The 18,725-nt window shown below is 42.1% G+C and overlaps 1 protein-coding gene across 1 annotated transcript in view; it reads right to left on the bottom strand.

Moving 5' to 3' along the window:
• LOC122795741 (putative pre-mRNA-splicing factor ATP-dependent RNA helicase DHX32) overlaps window positions 1-18,725 on the bottom strand; it is a 787,400-nt gene that overhangs the window by 608,770 nt on the left and 159,905 nt on the right. The window contains exon 3 of the mRNA XM_044064050.1: window positions 978-1,362. Coding sequence (XP_043919985.1) covers window positions 978-1,362 — 385 coding nt within the window. The remainder of the gene's footprint in view (window positions 1-977; window positions 1,363-18,725) is intronic.

Genomic DNA, 18,725 nt, shown 5'->3' with positions numbered 1-18,725 from the left:
AAGCAATAGGAGGTTAGACTGGGAAGACAGAGAATGGATAAGCAATTCACAAGCAAACAATGTGATGACATGTACAGCTCTCAAATATGCAGCAGAGTACAAATGATCTTTGCATAGATATGTTTACACCCTAAGCAGACTCCTCAAATAATTTTCCTCAGGTAGAGGGCAAATGTTGGAGGTATGATAGGAAAGAAAGAGGAAACTGGGAAGATATGTTTTTTGGGAGTGTAGTTAGTTTGCAAATTTTAAAAATTCCCTACAGAGTACCCTGCCAGAAATGCTGCATGAACAAATGGGTGTAATTTAGGAATTTTTTTTTTTTTTGAGCTGGGATACAGGATCTGAATTGCCTATACATAGTAATGTATTGTTAAGTTTCCTTCTGGTGGCTACCAAAAAAGCAATTACTAGAAAAAGGAAGTCAATTGCATTTGATGTACTGAATATTGTAACAGAGATAAAAACTGGAAGTAGGATCTTTAGAAAAGGCTTCGCCCTCGGGACCAAACCACGCCAACCGTGGGTAAATCCAGCATTACCCACACCCAGGCGTGGGTTATTGCTATAATAAACATGGCATGGAATGTTAAAAGGTTCTTTCAGTCAAGACATACAACAAAGTTCTTTGGTGCTTAAACAGGGATATGTGTTTGTGAGAGACAGGTAATACTAATAAGCAAACATCTTTCTCTGAGCTGGTCACCTGTTAGGCCCGTGAATTGTGACAATGACTACAGCTCCTAAAAAGATATTTAGCTATTACTACCTTTGCTTTCTATTAATATGGTGCAACAGATAAAAAAAATAAATAAATCTCTTCCTACTACTCTGTTTACTTTGTCTGTTAGCATTACTTAAAAAAAAATGACAGCTCAGTTTAAAAGCAAAACGAATAAGAAGGGTTACACTGTAATCCTGGAAAACTTGTGGTACATTTCTTAATGCTTTGCACAGTTACTTTTTCTAGTACCTACCTTTTCATTGGCTAGGAACACCAATATATCACCCTGATCTCCTTTTCGGTGTATATCTAATACCATCTGACATGCAGATGAAACACGATCCCGTGACTGGATATCCCTATAAATTACTTCCACAGGAAGCAAATCTTCTTGTGGCTCTGTAATATGAACCAAAGGCACATCACCATAAAACTGGTGCAGTCTCTCTGCTAGGGATGGTGCTATGATGACCACAATTTTCAGTTCCTCTCTCTGCTTAAGCACATCCTTCAGTAAACCAAGTAAAACATCTGTTGCTACAGTTCGTTCATGTGCCTCATCTAGTATTATAACACCATACTGACGTAAGAGTGGATCTGACATCATTTCGTTTAGCAGCATTTCATCTGTGCAATACCTGAAATGGAAATAAAAAAAAAAATCAGGTTGGTTTTGATACAGATTTACAGACTGTGTGTGTCTAGAATCTAAACAATGCAGTTTTGAAGCACTGCCTCTATCAGTGATGTGTAATCTGGCAAAAACTAAGTAATGATAAAGTCCGTTTCTTGCTTACTTCAACAGACTACATGTGAAATCCAAAACAGATCAAGTCAAGCTGTAATTTCTCATGGTTAAGAAAAGTCAGTCTAAATTAACTGTAAAGTTAGGCTCAACATTGAAATTTAAGGAGATCTTGCAATATATTACATAGTTAAGACGTCATTTGTAGTCACTATGTAGCACAAGATTAAAGCATCTTGTTTACATGTTGGTGTTTAAACTTATTCATTCAAAGTAAATCTGGTAAATACTACTGTGTTAAGGTGCCCTGCTTATAATGTTGGAAAAGGAAACGGAAAATACGAAGTCGAGGTGGCTTCTGAAGAAGAAATGACAAGCAGAGGTAGACAAAAATTTTGTCAAAACAGCAATAATGAAGAGAATACTTAAGTTAATACCAAAGCACTCAAAAATATTAGAAAAAAAAATCCTTAACTTGAGGCCACTTACCATGGCTAATGAAAGGATAAGTCCAAAAAATTAAGGTTTGTGAAGTTGCTGATTCAGATTTTGGTCAATATGACATCATATTGATGATAAATCACAATCTGCATGACAAGGCAGCAGAGATGCATGGGCAATTATTATACACTGATCAGCATATAGTAACATTAGAATATAAAGCAGACAGGAAATATCCAAGGTTAAACGGAGTGTCTGAAGGGGAGGAAGGGGCAGACTGCTTGGACTTTGTCAAAACAGAGAGAGCACCATGGGCTGGGTTCACAAAAAATTTACTGTGAATTAACAAATCATACTGGTTGCCCTTAACTTTGGCTGAGCAAGCCATATGGTAAAGCAAAGACATTTCTGTATAGTTTGGGTCATGGTAAGAGACAGGTTCTGAGGCAAATGTGGAAGCCAGGAAGAAAAGTGTACAGTATTAACAAACAAGGATTACTTCTCAGGTTACACAACAACAGAGATTACAGATTACAAAGGTGATCATACACTTCCTTAAGTAAAATACGTACATAAATCCAATTATTGTCATTAATTATTAAGTGTAACTCACCACGTCTCCAAAAGTCAACAGTTTTAAGAGGGATTCAGAGGGACAGAGCTAAAATTTGTGTCAAAATCAGGGACAGTTGAGAGGTATGCCAATGGCTAAACTGAAATAAATGTCACAGAATGGAAAATAATGTTTAGGAAATGCAACAGTTTAGAACTACTAATACACCTCATCACACAAGTCCTGTGGAGGTCTTTTGATAAGACTTGGCCTGTATTTACAAGCAATTGAGTGAATAACTCTCTGCTGGAGTTTTAAAATCAGAAAAGAAGCCAGGGAAGTCATTTTATTTTTTTTTGTATATGCACTTTAACTGACAGCCATTTACACAGCTGCATACTGCATTGCCTGTTCTCTTTATGCATTTTATTTTTTGCTTTACATTTTCTGTTTTGAATGACCCGCGGTGGTGGTGCTGCGGTAGCATTGTCGCCTCACAGTAAGACACTGTCCGGTTCGATTCTCAGCTAGAGCGTCTTCTGTGTGGAGACATGCGTGAATGGGCGTACCTTCGTTGAAGGTTGTGCACCAGGCCTGGCAAGCCAGTACGTAAAAATCAACTGCCAATCAATAGCGGACTGGAGTTCTGCTGTGGCGAACCCTAACCAGGAAAAGCCGAAAGACCCAAACAAACAATTTTCTGTTTTGAATAATCTGTTGGCCTTTGTTTTGGGGGCATCCTGTGATCTGAGTGTGTATCTAAATGACAGATTGATATACTCCTGAACTAGGGAAACTTTTAGGCCTTGGGCTTTAGATTTCACTTGTTTTTCATTGGTTATATTGCTTCCTTGATTGATATTTAAATAAAGCCAAGCAAAATTGTGTATTTAAATATCAATCAAGGAAGCAATATAACCAATGACAAACAAGTAAAATCTAAAGCCCAAGGCCCAAGAACACCCCAGCAGTACAGGGCTATAATGCATTCCACACATTTAGACCAGCTACTGCAAAGAAAGGCATAACAGGTGGAGGTGTCTCAATTTACATCTAAAACAATCACACCTCAAGGTTGGTCAAGCTGTATGACACAATTGTGCTCCTCCACGTACAACTCACCATAAACCAAATTACTTATTTTGCGAGTTATAAGTCCACCTCTAAGACCTAGGAAATCCATACCACTTACTTAAATGAACTTGAGTCACTTTCCATTCAACCTAACACCACACTCATGGGTGACCAACTACCACACTATAAACTGGGAATGATACACATCTCAAACCTGCAGGCACAAAGTATCCTGGACTTTATCAAAACAAATGCCCTAGAATAGCTAGTCTGTATGACCACAAGGGGCAGTAACATCCTTGATGTAGTCCTCATCAACATGAGGGAAATACTGCACCCCCTCTCCCAAAGTGTAATGGCATACTTGGTCAGGTTAGACCATAAAGTTGTCTCCTTCAAAATAAAAATACAATTTGGGATACCTGCTAACCCTGGAATTTTTAAGAATTATTCCAAAGCAAACTTCTCACTTTTAAGTGACACCCTGGTAAAATGTCAAGCCCTTTCAAACCCAGAGAAAACAGCTGCCCAAGTGGAGTCATTCATAAAACATTTTGTAATCATACACAGCTGATCAGAGTCAGCAGTACCTACTTAAAATAAGCACAGGAAAAAATAAAAAAAAACAAGCCACCCTGGTGGAATCCTAACATAAATAGTTTGCATATCAAAAGGGGAAAAATCATGGCCAAAAATAGGAAATGCAATGCCCAGCAATCACTCCCTAACCAAACTAAATAAACTCCTCAGGGGACTAAGTCTACCAAAGCTAAATTTGAAGTAAAAGTAGCACACCAGGCTAAGGATAACCAGAAGGCATTCATCAGCTATGCCCAAAACCTCAAAGGCAATGCACAATAATGTGGCAAACTAACTGTAAATACAGACATCTACAGTGAGCTGGCGGATAAAGCAAATCTACTGACTGATGAGTTCAGCTCCAATTTTACCCCACTTTCTTCCCCAACACCTCTCAAGAAATACCCCCAACCATACATGGAAAGTACAGTTGTGTACACCTACCATAAATGTAGATGTTCGAGTGTCTTCACTGTTGCAGTCATAACTGTAGGGTGTTCCTGCCGGCAGGCAGCCCGAGGTCGGCCAGAATCCCAAAGTCTGGGTCCGGCGTCGGCTGTATAAGCTAGTACCCTGACGTCAGTACGCTTTGGTACATAGCTCTCAGCCGATGCCATCTTCTCCAGCCTTTCTTGCCCTAGATGTCAGAAGTCCCCAACAAATCAAAAATGAATCCAACAAGGAAACACAAATACACCACAAAAAAGGAAAAGAGAGAAAAACAGAGGGGATAGGAGGGAGGGAAACCCCGACTGCAACAGTGAAGACACTCGAACATCTACATTTATGGTAGGTGTACACAACTGTACTATGTTCTTCGTGTTTCACTGTTGCAGTCATAACTGTAGGGTGGAATCCCAAAGCAGTGTAAAAGGGGAGGAGGCTTTAGATAGAAGAAGGGAAGGCAAGAATACCCTGCAAGACAGCAGAGGCAAAGCCTGCCCTGGACTTAGAAAACAAGGGGAGATTGTAGTGCTTGGAAAAAGTATGCACAGAACTCCAAGTGGCAGCTTCCAAGATATCCTTGGTAGGGACTCCTCTGAGGAAAGCTGTAGAAGTGGCAGCTGCTCTAGTAGAATGACTTCTAATGGTACCTGGAAACTGTTTCCCATGATGAGTGTAACAAAATCTGATTCCATAAGCAATCCATTTGGAAATAGTTTGTTTAGAAACAGGTTTTCCAAGAGAACTGGAGGCAAAAGAAACAAACAATTGATTAGACTTTCTGAAATCTTTAGTCTTGTCCAGGTAAAATCGTAACTGTCTGTGCACATCTAATGAATGCAAAATCCTTTCCCCTTTATTTTGAGGATTTGGAAAGAAAGTAGGAAGGTGAATTGTCTGATTTAAAGCCACTCTCGAAATCACCTTAGGCATGAAAGTAGGATTGGTCCTCAAGGATACTCTGTCCTGATGGAAAATAAGATATGGTTCCACAGCCATGAGAGCTTGCAACTCTGAGACCCTTCTGGCAGATGTCAATGCTAACAAAAGAACAGTCTTCCAGGATAGAGACTTAATATCTGAAGATGCAGCAGGCTCAGAAGGAGGCAAAGTAAGTTTTTCTAAAACATAATTAAGATCCCAGGCAGGGACAGGAGGGGTCCTTGGAGGCCGCAAATTTTAGCCCTCTCAAGAACTGCTTCACCAAAGGATGAGAAAAAACAGGAGGATCAGAACTGAAATGCGCAGAGATAGCAGAAGCATGAATCTTAATGGAAGAAAAGCAAAGTCCTTTAGATAAAAGTTCCGAAAGGTAAAGCAAAATAGAAGAGAGATCAGGTACCTGAGGATCTGAGCCTCGGTCCTGCATCCAAATACAAAACCTCTTCCATTTAGAGGCATAGGATTTCCTAGTGCTAGGCCGTCTAGCTTCCAAAAGAACATCCAAAACTTGTTTGGGAAGACTAGAGGAAATCAAATTCCTTTGAAGAGCCACGCTACCAGGCAAAGGGTCTTGAGATTGGAATGTAGTAACTGACCCTGATGCTGGGACAGAAGCAAAGGGTTCAGTGGGAGAATCCAAGGAGGCCCCGAGAACAGGAGCTTTAAAGTTGGATACCAAAACTGTCGAGGCCAATTTGGAGCAATCAAGATGAGGAACTTGGGCTTGTCCTGTTTTATCTTCAGTAATACCCGAGGCAGTAGAGGAAGAGGAGGGAAGGCATATGCTGAAAGGCTTCTCCAGCTGAAGGACAGGACATCCACTCTCCAAGCTGTTTTGTGGAAGGACCTGGTGCAAAAGCGAGGCAGCTGATGATTGAGATGGGATGCAAACAGATCTATCTGGGGACATCCCCAAACTGCAGTAATCCTGTTGAATAAGTTGGTGTCTAGCATCCATTCGTGAGGATCTGAAATGTTTCTGCTCAGGCTGTCTGCTAAGAGATTCTGTTTCCCTGGAATGAATTGAGCCTGGAGATGTAGATTCAAATTTAGAGCTGTGTCCCATAAAACCATAGCTAGTCTGCAAAGGGGGTATGAATGAGAACCCCCCTGCTTGTTGATGTACCACATGACCGTGGTGTTGTCTGTGCATTAGCAGAGGCCCTGGTTGTAAAAGGTTCTTGAAGGCTAGAAGGGCATTTTGAACTGCCAACATTTCCTTCAGATTGATGTGCCAGTGAAGATGGTCCTTTGTCCAGGTTCCCTGCTGGCAATTGTCTAGAAAGTGTGCTCCCCAAGCATAATCCGAGGCGTCCGTGGTTAGGATTTGAGTAGGTTGAGGAAGACGAAAAGGTTTTCCTTCGTTTAAAGTGCATGCCCTGGACCACCAGAGGAACTCCTTCTGAAGGCAGGGGATCAGAGGAATCAGAATATCCAGATCGTGGTAATGCTGTGACCATACACTTTTCAGATACCATTGGAGCTTTCTCATGTGAAGCCTTGCGTTTGGAATCAACAGAATGCAGGAAGCCATGTAGCCCAGAGCCTGCAGGAATTTCCTTGCAGTGAGCTGAGATAGAGTTGCCAAGGTGTTGAAAGTAGAAGCCAGCTGAGTTTGTTTTTCTGGAGTGAGGAAGGCCCTTTGTAAGGTTGTATTTAAGAAGGCTCCCAAGAATACCATTTGTTGAGAAGGGATCAAATGTGACTTTTTTATGTTCACTGAGAATCCCAGTAGGAGGAGAAGACGTTGAACAAAGTCCAGATGTTGAAGCAGAAGATCTTTGCTGTCTGCCTGAATAAGGCAGTCGTCCAAATAGGGGTAAATCTGGATCCCCTGAAGTCTGCAGTAAGCCACTACTGGTGCCAGGCATTTGGTGAAGACTCTGGGCGCAGTAGATAAACCAAAGGGCAGAACAGAGAATTGAAAGTGCCTCGATCCTGCCTTGAACCTGAGGAATTTCCTGCGTTCTTGCCTGATGGGAATATGTAAATAGGCTTCCTTTAAGTCCAATGTCACCATCCAGGCGTCCTGAGAGAGCATTGGAATTAGCTGCTGCAGAGAAAGCATCTTGAATTTTGGAATTTCCAAAAAGGTGTTTAACACAGAAAGGTCCAGAATAGGTCTCCATGAGTTTTGTTTTCTGGGAACCAGAAACAGTCTCGAATAAAATCCTTTTCCCATTTCCGAGAGTGGAACAGGCTCTATGGCTCTCATGGCCAGAAGAGCATCCACTTGAGTTAAGGCCTCTGACCATTGAAGTTTTGGCAGATCTGGCCAACCGTGAGCCCTTGGCAAAGTGTGAAAGTGGAATTTGTAACCTTTTAAAATCACATCCAATACCCATCTGTCCTGGGTAATATGAGTCCAATTTCTGCAAAAAAGAGACAGTTTTCCTCCGAGAGGGGCGTCCAGGTGAAGGGGTCCTGAAGCCCAAACGAGAGAGTCATTGAGTTTGCTTTCTTTGAGATTGGGATCCGTCTTCTCCCCTTCTAGGTGAAGAAGCAGTCCATTGTCTAGATCTGTAAGAGGCCTGGCCTTGACCACGACCTCTGGAGCGCCTATATCTTCCCCTTTGAGGCCTGTCAGACGTGGGAAAGGACCAATTTTTTGAGGGCCGATTCCTGGAAAATCTAGGAGGCTGAACTTGCAAGAAATCTTTTACAGTCTGCATAGACTTTGCCTTTTCTTCCATCTTTTTAATAACTTCCTCAGCCTTAGATCCAAAAAGAACATCATGTTGAACAGGGGCATCTAATAACTTAGCCTTAACCTGTTCAGGTAAAACTTTGTTCACGAAGCCAGGCATGTCTCCTAATAACAGTACCAGAGGCAGCAGCCCTGCAAGAAGCATCCAAAGCATCAAAACCACAATGTAAGCTATGCTTGTTCACCTGTTCAGTAGCATGCAAAACATCCTGAAGTTCCTTATCCTCTGCACAAGCAGGAAGGGAAGCAAGCTTTTGCTTTAAAACAGACAAAAGAAATTGCTGATATTTAAACATATGAAACTGGCAATTTAAAGCCCTTACAGACAGGGTAGCAGAAGTATATACCTTTTTTCCCCACCTGTCTAAAGCACGAGAATCCTTCTCAGAGGGAATAGGATTTTTAGAAGTAGCCTCCTTAGCAGCCTTAGAGCCCTGAGAAATAGTTTCAGGATCCGCAGAAGGGTTTTTAAATAAAAATAAATGAGAGTCAGGAACCCTATAAAATCTATCAGGCTTAGAAGGAGCAGGAGGCATGGAATCAGGATTCAAATTAGCCTCAGAAAAAGCATCATCTACAATATCCAAAACAGGAGGGATAGCTAAAGGCCTATGCCGAGGAAGAAGAAGAAATTCTCTAAGCCTCTTCTTGGAAGCAGAATACTCCTGTCCTTCCCAATGAAAATGTTCCCTCATCTCATGCAAGGTTTCCCCAAAAGAAAAATCCTCAGGCGGAGAGGCCGAGGGTAAAGAGTCCTCAGCATCCTAATCCTCATAAGGGGAAAGGAATAGTCCTGATCTGAGGAAGAAACAGAAGATACAGAAGCCTGGTCAGAGGAATCCAGAGTAACATCCTGTCGAGGCCTTTTCTCAGGAGGGGGGTGAGAACCCCTAATCATTGTAAGCAAATCTTCAGCCATCCTCAATAATTGCTTTTGTGTCCTGGGAGTGGATTCATAAGCAGCTTGAGCTGGAACTTTAGACTTAACAGGAGTCTTTGTCTTTGCCTTTGAAATAGTGATGTGAGTCGGGCTGAAACCCCCTCAGAAGCCGGTACCTGCACAGCGGTTCCGGACCCATCTGAAGGAGCGACGTCCGAAGGTCCTGCAGCAGTTAAAATAGTGGGCCTTGATGGCTCCCCATGGGAGTCCGTATCGGCCATCAGTTCAGAAGTGGCGGACGACAGGGGCTGCAAAAGCGCCTCACTGACGACAGCCGAACCGGACGCTGGCTCCAGCTGCAACGAGTCCTGTTTGGACCTCGGAGGCCTGTCTTTGTCTTTGCGCTTCTTTTGAACTCCGGTAGTGTCCGACGACATTCTATAATTGAAACATCTGCCAAAATAATTTAAAGCCCAATCGTACCTGCGCTTGATAGTACGAGAGTTGAACCTGGCACAGAACCGACAACAAGAAACGTCGTGGTCAGGGCCTAAGCAAGGTAGACAGTAAGAGTGGAAATCTTTATGAGGTATTTGTTTCCCACACGCTATACAATTATTAACTTTGACATCGGAGGAACAAGAAAAAGATTCCCCAACGGGGTACTTAGCTTTGAGAAGAGAAGTAAGAACTTCGGACCGACAACAACCAAATACACTGTTCGAAAATCGCCAACCAACGACTTGCGAGCTGCTTTCCACCGCACGGCAAGAAAGACTGGAGAAGATGGTGTCGGCTGAGGGCTATGTACCAAAGCGTACTGACGTCAGGGTACTAGCTTATACAGCCGACGCCGGACCCAGACTTTGGGATTCTGGCCGACCTCGGGCTGCCTGCCGGCAGGAACACCCTACAGTTATGACTGCAACAGTGAAACACGAAGAACATCAGGTCAACAATGTACTTTCAATGCCAAAGGCACTGCATCGATGTGATTTGATAATATTACAGGAAGCCTCCACAACAGCAAGGCCTATCAGGGCCAGCATAACTACTACTCCATCATAGCCTCCAAACAGACGTTATGCCAAGTGAATGGAGGACTACAACTGTTGCATAAGGGCAGGCTATCCACTGACCCAGGAAACTACCAACCCTTAGTCTCATATGTAAGGGCCATGGAAAGAATAATCATTGACATGACAAATAATGACATAAGAAACCTTCAGACATTGGATCCAACCCAGTTAGGTTTCATTAAGGGCATGACATGCCAACTCAATCTGATGGACTTTTTCAGAAAATTACCAACGCAATGAATGAAGGCAAAAGTATGCATACTGCCTATCTCAACCTGGCCAAAACATTTCACCAATACCCCATTCAGGAATTGTAAACAAACTGTCAAAATTAGGCATAAACCCCCCTACATCACCTGCTGGATAACCAGCTGACAAACAGGACACAAGAAGTCAGGATAGGTAAGTCTACCTCCACAAAAGGGACAGTCACTAACAGTCTTTCAGGGCTCAGGAGCTGGGGCCACTGTTGTTTTTTTTTTTTTAGATTCCAGTTCTCTGAAGTCAAGACAATGTCAAAGACCTCGAGTTGACCAAGTTCACAGACAAATGGAAACTAAGCACAGTCACATAATCCCCCAAAGTTACAAAAATCTTTCATGAAGACCTGATACAGACTAGTAGCCAAAGTCATGGTCTAAAACTCAATGCCAAAAAATGTACAATAGTATCTTTCAGAAAGTCAACAATCATTTTACATTATAAAACACCCCTAAGAATTTACCCCTGTAGTCAGGGAACCAGGAGTGGATTGTAGACAGTGACTTGGCACTGGACCATCATGTGTCGACTGCAGCTAGGAAATAATTTTAAGTTGTCCAACTAATAAGCAAGCTTAATGCATCTAGGTCCAAAGATGTCATTTGGTCTAATGAGAGGCAACTACGAAAGAATAATCAGAGAGTACAGTTCCCCCTTCAGTATATACCTAATGAGACATATGCAACAACTGGAGTATCCCAGAGATTCCTCACAAAAAGAATACATGGTGTAAACAACATGTCCTACATGGACCACCTCAAAGCAACCATCTCAAAGCCTTATCCCTGTAGTCTTGTCTCCTACATGCTGCTGAGAAGCAATCTATTCCTGGCCTTGAATGCATCATGTGAATGAGCCCTTATGGAACTGCTGCACATCTGCAAAACAAATGGCATTAGAAACACCTTATCTAGGGACCTAAACCTCATCAGCAGCATAAACAAGACATGACAGATGGACAGGTATGTGTCTCAGAGACTACTACTTTTCTGGAAGATGCTTCAAATCCATGTGAAGCAAAGTTCCCCTCTGCACTTATTCAATTGCAGCTTGAATCAGTGGATGGGGAATTATAAAATTATTCCTGTTCTGTCGCCTATGTTCCTATTAGACACAGGAAGCTTGTAAATGCTTGCTCACTCATACCCAAGCTATACCCCCAATACAATCAATACAATGCGGGATATCAAATGCTGTCCATTACATTTCAGGAGCATGGCTAGGCTTAAAATCGGCTCTTTAGGGTTGTTACCTTAGTAATTACCTATGAACCTATGAGAACAGGTTGGATAAAATACCTGCATATACAAAATTGCATTAAAAAAATCACCAAAACTAGGGATGCTTTACAGAGCCAGAAAGCTTCTCACTCTTACCAACACAACTAAAACTGCACATGCCACTGCTTACCTCCTCCCCTCATTATTTTAAGGCACTCCCATCCTTACTAACCAAAAGGCATCAGAAAAAGAAAAATGTGAACAATGCTATAACAAAGTAGGTAAACTTAAAGCAAATATTCCTTTCAGAACCCACCAATGTACAAGACTAAAAAGCCTAAACTGTTTAGAACTACCACATCAACTAACATATACACAGCTTGTTACCACCTGTAAAATTATCCATCTGCTTGTCCAGTGCTAAATACTATTCTATTCAAATATGTTACAACTCAGTCATTATGATCCAATGTCCAAAAACTTCAGTGTATCCACAAACATGTCAAATCTGCTAGGCCTGGTATGTTCTCATATCATGTTGCCAAGGCCTGGATCTCCTTAACTACAGCCATCAGATTAATACCCTCACCTCCAGTCCTTTAAAACCATTCTGCAAGACTTCCTAGCCAAAATCTGGCTCTGTTCTGGCTCAACCCCAGGATAAACTATAATCCTAAATATGAACAAGTACCCAGTCATACCTTACAGCTCTTTACTCTTTCCTTCTTCACTCACTTCCTAATGTCAACCAGTTTTCTCTGTCTTGAGTACCTTGAATAAGCGATAACCCGGCTTTTTTTCTCTAACTTCATTTTGAAATTCCAGTTTGTATTAAACTACCCTACCTTTAGTTTCTCTAAACTAGCTAAAATTTCTCTGAATAGTAAATCATTGTCATACAAGTTTTACTGACTTTTTAACTAATGTTGGCACATTATGTCCAGTTTGGTATAATTATTTAAACTGTAAACACTCTGGAGCTTTTTTCCCCTGGGCCTCTGCTGCAAAAGGACATGTACCCAGTTGGACTTTCACGATAATCAAATGTCAATAAAACAGATTTAAATAAAACAGACAGCTTACATCTCCCTCTCTTAAAACCCGATTGCCTAGTGGTTTTGGCATCTTTTTGGACTTGTTGGCTGTTGGTGAAGCACCCACCAAGAGGAGAAAACTCTGAGAGAAGAAAGGAGCCACTTTTGAGATTTTAAGTATTTTGCTTCAGATTATTTGTTAAGTTTTTCTGCATTGCCGCCTACTTTTGAGCATGTTCTGGCTTGTTAAACTTGATTTCTGTGTTGGTAACTGTATTTAGAACACAACCTAGAGCTGAATACTGAATTTTCTGCCTGCACTTATTTTTAAAATCGTTTTCTTCTTAAAACTTGCATTTTATCTGTCTCTGGCCTAGCACTCAAGTGTGGGGTCATTTACTGCACTGTTCTAACTTGTTGATACTTGTGAACCTCTGCTTTCCTTAAAAAAAAAAAAAAAAAAAAATCTTGCTTTTTTTCCCACTTTTCAGAGATTTAAGAAAGTTCAGTTACAGATTTGCTGTTCTGAACGGTTTGTAAGTTTCTTGGAGGCCACTGTTTGCTTGGGCTAAAGGGAAGTCTCTGTGTTCATCAGTGGCAGTGATAAACATTGAGCAGCCTGCCTGCCCCTATGGGAGTGGTTACTGCCTTGAAACTGTAGTTTTATTGGCCATTTTGGGTCAATTCCTAACTCCTTAATCTCCCTGTCTTAAAACCCTCTTTTGTGCGCTTTTGCGCATAGCGCAACATCAGGCAGCGCCGCCTAATTGGGTTTAAACTATTCCTGGCTCCACAAAGTTTGCTCTTCACTTTTTCCCTTAGAACTGCTCTCTCAAATTAAACACCATATTCTCATTCTAAGGCCCCTCACTGGTCCAAATAAGTAATTTTACAAGTTAGCACTAATAAACCATAAGCACTACTTACTCTTATACTCTCTACGATTACCTTGTCCCCTATTGGTCCGTTTTAATTCAGTTCCCTATATTACTCTAGCATGTCCAAAGGTCAGTCAATGGTTTCCTCTCCAGTCCAGCTGGTGAATCTGGGAATTTTGAGGCAATGTTACAACTGTCTCATGTACACGGACAACCCTCTCCTCCTCCAAACAGGTTCAAATATATGTGAGAGATGCAACCAAATAGCCAAACTGGAGGCTGAGCTCTCTCATCTCAAAACTGGTGTAACCAGTCAGGAGGAGAAGGTAACCTCACACAACACAATTCCAGTATCACATAGTCCAACCACAACAGCGAACCAAACACACAAAAACATACTCGGAGGCTCTAAATAAAAATCTACCTAAGCAACAGAGACCCCCAAAGCAGACATCCAAGCAAACGCTACCCCAAAACAAAACACGTACAACACATAGCAGACAAAGTCAGTGTGCCAAGCAGTCACAGCCCTTAAGGCTGAATAACACACCTGATACTCTTGTAATAGGTGACTCTATTGTCAGACACACTGACGTCCCGCTCACCAGGCTGAATAAAGAGAAGGTCACAGTGAGCTGCCTGTCGGGCGCTAGGATCCGCCACAACGCAAGCACTCAGGTCACTCTAAAGCAAATACAAATATGACTCAGTCATTGTACATGCTGGCGTGAATGACCTGAGACGTACCTCCCTCGACTACATGAAAAGAGACATAGAGGAGCTCTCTGATCATGTAGCCCAGGCCGGTATGACCCTGACCTTGAGCAGCATCTTACCCTCACCCAGAATGATGCCACAGTATAAAGACAAAATGATCGATTTTAACAAATGGCTAAAATTTTGGTGTCATTCAAAGGGGATTCAGTGTCTGTCAGCCTGGGATGACATGCTCAACAAGCCACGTTGCTTCGCTAGGGACGGCTTGCACCCGTCACCACTGGGCTTTCGGATATTGGCAAAGGCTCTTGCTACCCCCATAGTGCCTTTTTTAGGCAAGGCTCAAAAGTCAAACCCACCTCCATAGACAGCACAAGGAACAAGAAACTAAGGGTAATGCTGCTAAACGTCAGAAGTCTTAACCTCAAGATGCATGCACTCAAAGCTCTCCTCAGTATGGAGAACATAGATATCTGTGCAGTGACAGAAACCTGGTTCAAGACTCCAGAGAGCACCCCAGCACTACCAGGTTATACCTCATATCATGCTTTTCGGCCCCAAATCCCAGACCGAACCACAAAAGGAGGGGGAGTTTCCATATTTATCAAGGATATCCACACCTCCAGGTTAGTGGCATTGCACAAAGTATCGGAGACCATCCATGTGCAGCTGACAGTGGGCAAGACTGCTTTTCAGTTTATAGCATCCTACAGACCACCCTCTCAAAGTCAGGAATCCCACTCGGCTTTCCTGAAAACACTGGAGAACATGAAGATCTCTCCTAACACCATTATATTGGGCGACTTCAACTACCCAAACATAGACTGGGAGCATTACCCAAGCCCTAGCACCTTAGCCCAAAGGTTCCTGGAATTTATAAACTCAAATGCTATGGAACAACTAGTCACCACTCCCACAAGAGGGGAAAACATGCTAGACCTGATCATTACCAACATGGGGACTCTATGCTCCATACCAGAAGTATATCCCTCATTGGTAAGATCAGACCATAAATTAATTTCACTGGATATCCACATCCCGACCCCACCCCCAGCCCAGAAAACCACAGTGAAAAACTTCTCAAAAAGCGAACTTCACACTTCTCAAAACTGAAGTGGAATCCTTCAAGGCCCCAGGGCCAGTGGAAACTACGGCCCAAACTGCAGAATCCTATATAAACGCATTCTACGGACATCTCCAGGAATGCATGGATCATGCTATCCCAAACAAAATCAAGACCCAATAATCCAAAGGCAGGCGTCCAATCTGGTGGACCCCAGCCATAAATAAACTGCACAACAGGAGGAGGAAGCTACTACATGATAGAGCAAAATCCCTAAAAGGGAAGGCATCTCTGATCAGTACTAGCAAAAAATTACGAACCCTCATAAAATCCTCCAAGGCCAGCTTCGAGAGAAAAACTGCACAGGACAAAGACAATCATAAGTACATTTTCTGCACTTATTTAAGATTTGAGTGAGTAAATATTGTGCGTCTTGCATTCAGTAAATATTGTGTGTCTCTCTGAATCTCTGCAGTAGTTAAGACTGCTGTAAAATTCCTTTGTTAAGTGTTAAATAGCCTGGGGGTTTCTGCTAGCTTTAAAATCTGCGTTGGTTACATTTCTAGTAATCATTTTAAATTGAGTTGCTGGCTACTGAGACTTCTCTGCATACATCAACTGGACATAAGCTGATTTAAGTATATTTTCTGCACTTATTTAAGATTTGAGTGAGTAAATAGTGTGCGTCTTGCATTCAGTAAATATTGTGTCTCTCTCTGAATCTCTGCAGTAGTTCCCCACCCCCCTCCCTGTTTCTTGTTGTGGTGTTAATCTTGTGTGGCTTTGGAATTGCCCGCCCCTGCTGTAAATCTCTTTTTGCACACTCCTCCTGGACCCATCTCATTCGCTCACTCAACTGAGTACAGTGAGATCATATTTTGATTTTGGATACTCTTACCAGTCCCATCTCCTCTGCAGTGTACAGAGAGAGTACTTAGGAAGGGCATTCCCCTATTGTATCTTAATCTGCTCTGTTTTCTCCATCTCAAAAAAAAACAAATAAAAAAAAAAAATGTTTTGCACTTCATCTGCCTTACTGTATTTGTGTTCCTTCCTACTTTATTACCTTATTTTGCTTTTGCCTCAACATTTTAAAGTGGAACCTGTGTGTTGAGAGACAGCCTTACAAGACTATCTGCAAATATATAGAGCTCAGTATATTTTTCTGTATTATTCTGTATTATAGAGATAAATTGTTGCTTAGATATCTGTTGTCTTACTGTTTTGCAAATATACAGAGATCAGTATATATTTTTTTTGTTTTATAATTTGTACTCTGATTCCTCACATCTCTGTTGAAACTGGTCCTCCCCTCCCTGTTCTTGGTTGTAGTTTAAATATGGTGGCTTTTGCAGTGCCCGCCCCACTGTAGATTTGATCTAGGACACTCCCCCAGTCCCATCTCTTTACCGCATTCTACCTAATAAACCCTTTCTGCACTTGCTTTTAGTCCTTTTTAATTTAATTACATTTTTTCAAACTGTGTGTGGACTAATATTGCTACATACTCAAGTGTGCCAGCTTACACTGCATGTGAATTGTTTTTACTACTGTTTTTGATACTTTTCTGGAAAAAAAAAAACTGTATCTGCTTTTACTGTATTTGAGTTTCTTCCTACTTTATTTTGCTTTTGCGTCATCTTAAAAGTACTCAATTGTATTTATTACTGCTTGGTGTATCTCATTCTAAGCCTTTTAGTTTAAGTACTTGGGCTTCAGACCAGTTGTTTTACATTAAGAGGTTTGTGGTCTGCACTGTGGTGGCAGAACAGGTAGCTTACATCCTTCTAAGTTGGGAACTGCTGACTGAGGGCTCAGTGTCTGTTATTCTAAAAGTGTATTCATTCTGGTTTAAGCACTAGGGCTTCAGGCCAGTTATTTTACATTAGAAGGGTTCGTGGTCTGCACTCTTGTGGGAGGAGAGGCTGGACTCTGCCCTTCTGAGCTGGGAATTTCTGGTTAAAGGCTTATAGTGCCTGCATATTTGAACTGCTTCTTACTTAAATTGGTACACCTTGTTTGCTGTAGCATAGACTAGATCCAGGCCTGCTGAATCTAGCTTTGTTTGTATGCTTGCTGTTTGTTTGCTTGTTATTTCCCTGAAATGCTAATTCCACCTAAAACGCGGCTTTTCAGCACTTCTGCGAATCCCTAGTGATATCTGCATTGCTTACTGTACTTATTTCCTTGTTTCACTTGAAAGAAAGTTACGGTTTGTCATTTTTGCATTTAAGTTACCTGTAACACATTGCATTTAAGTTATCTGGCACTTGTCCACTAAAGCAATTATATAAGTCAGCACTAAAAAATTAAAAGCACTACACAACCTCACAAACTCCCCTTGAGTACCTTGTTCCCCATTAGCCCTTTTTTTTCAATTATAAAGGAATTCCCAATACTATTCTAGCATGTCCAAAGGTCAGTTGTCAATCTCCTCTCCGGTCCAGCTGGTGAATCTGGGAATCTTGAGGCAATGTTACAACTGCCTCATGTACACAGACAACCCTCTCCTCCTCCCAACAAATTCCAACACATGTGAGAGATGCAACCATATAGCCATACTGGAGGCTAAGCTCTCTCAACTCAGTACTGGTGTAACCAGTCAGGAGGAGAAGGAAACCACACTCACTACAATTCCAGTCTCACATAGACCTACCACGACAGCAAACCAAACACAAACACACAAAAACATACTCGGAGGCTCTAAATAAAAATCTGCCTAAGCAGCAGAGACCTCCAAAGCAGACACCCAAGCAACCGCTACCCCAAAACAACACATCTGATATACTTGTAATAGGTGACTATCGTCAGGCACACTGACGTTCCACTCACCAGGCTGAACAAGGAGAAGGTCACGGTGAGCTGCCTGTCGGGCCCTAGGATCCGCCACATAACACAAGCACTCAGGTCACTCCAAGGCAAGTACAAATATGACTCAGTCATTATCCATGCTGGTGTAAATGACCTGAGACGTACCTCCCTGGACTACATGAAAAGAGACAGAGGAGCTCTCTGAGCATGTAGCCCAGGCCGGTATGACCCTGACCTTGAGTAGCATCTTACCCTCACCAAGAATGATGCCACAATATGAAGACAAGATGATCAATTTCAACAATTGGCTTAAGTATTGGTGTCATTCAAAGGGGATCCAATGCCTGTCAGCCTGGGATGACATGCTCGACAAGCCATGATGCTTCGCTAGGGATGGCTTGCACCTGTCACCCCTGGGCTTTCGAATATTGGCAAAGGCTCTTGCTACCCCCATAGTGCCTTTTTTAGGCAAGGCGCAAAAGACAAACCCACCTCCATAGGTATCACAAGGGATAGGAAACTAAGAGTAATGCTACTCAACGCCAGAAGTCTAAACCTCAAGATGCACACTCT

This window comes from Protopterus annectens, chromosome 2.part2, assembly GCF_019279795.1.
Source record: "Protopterus annectens isolate FY-2018-M chromosome 2.part2, PAN1.0, whole genome shotgun sequence".
NCBI classification, from domain to species: Eukaryota; Metazoa; Chordata; order Ceratodontiformes; family Protopteridae; genus Protopterus; species Protopterus annectens.
The sequence above is the reverse complement of the archived record's forward strand: the minus strand, read 5'-3'. Positions and strand labels throughout refer to the sequence as shown.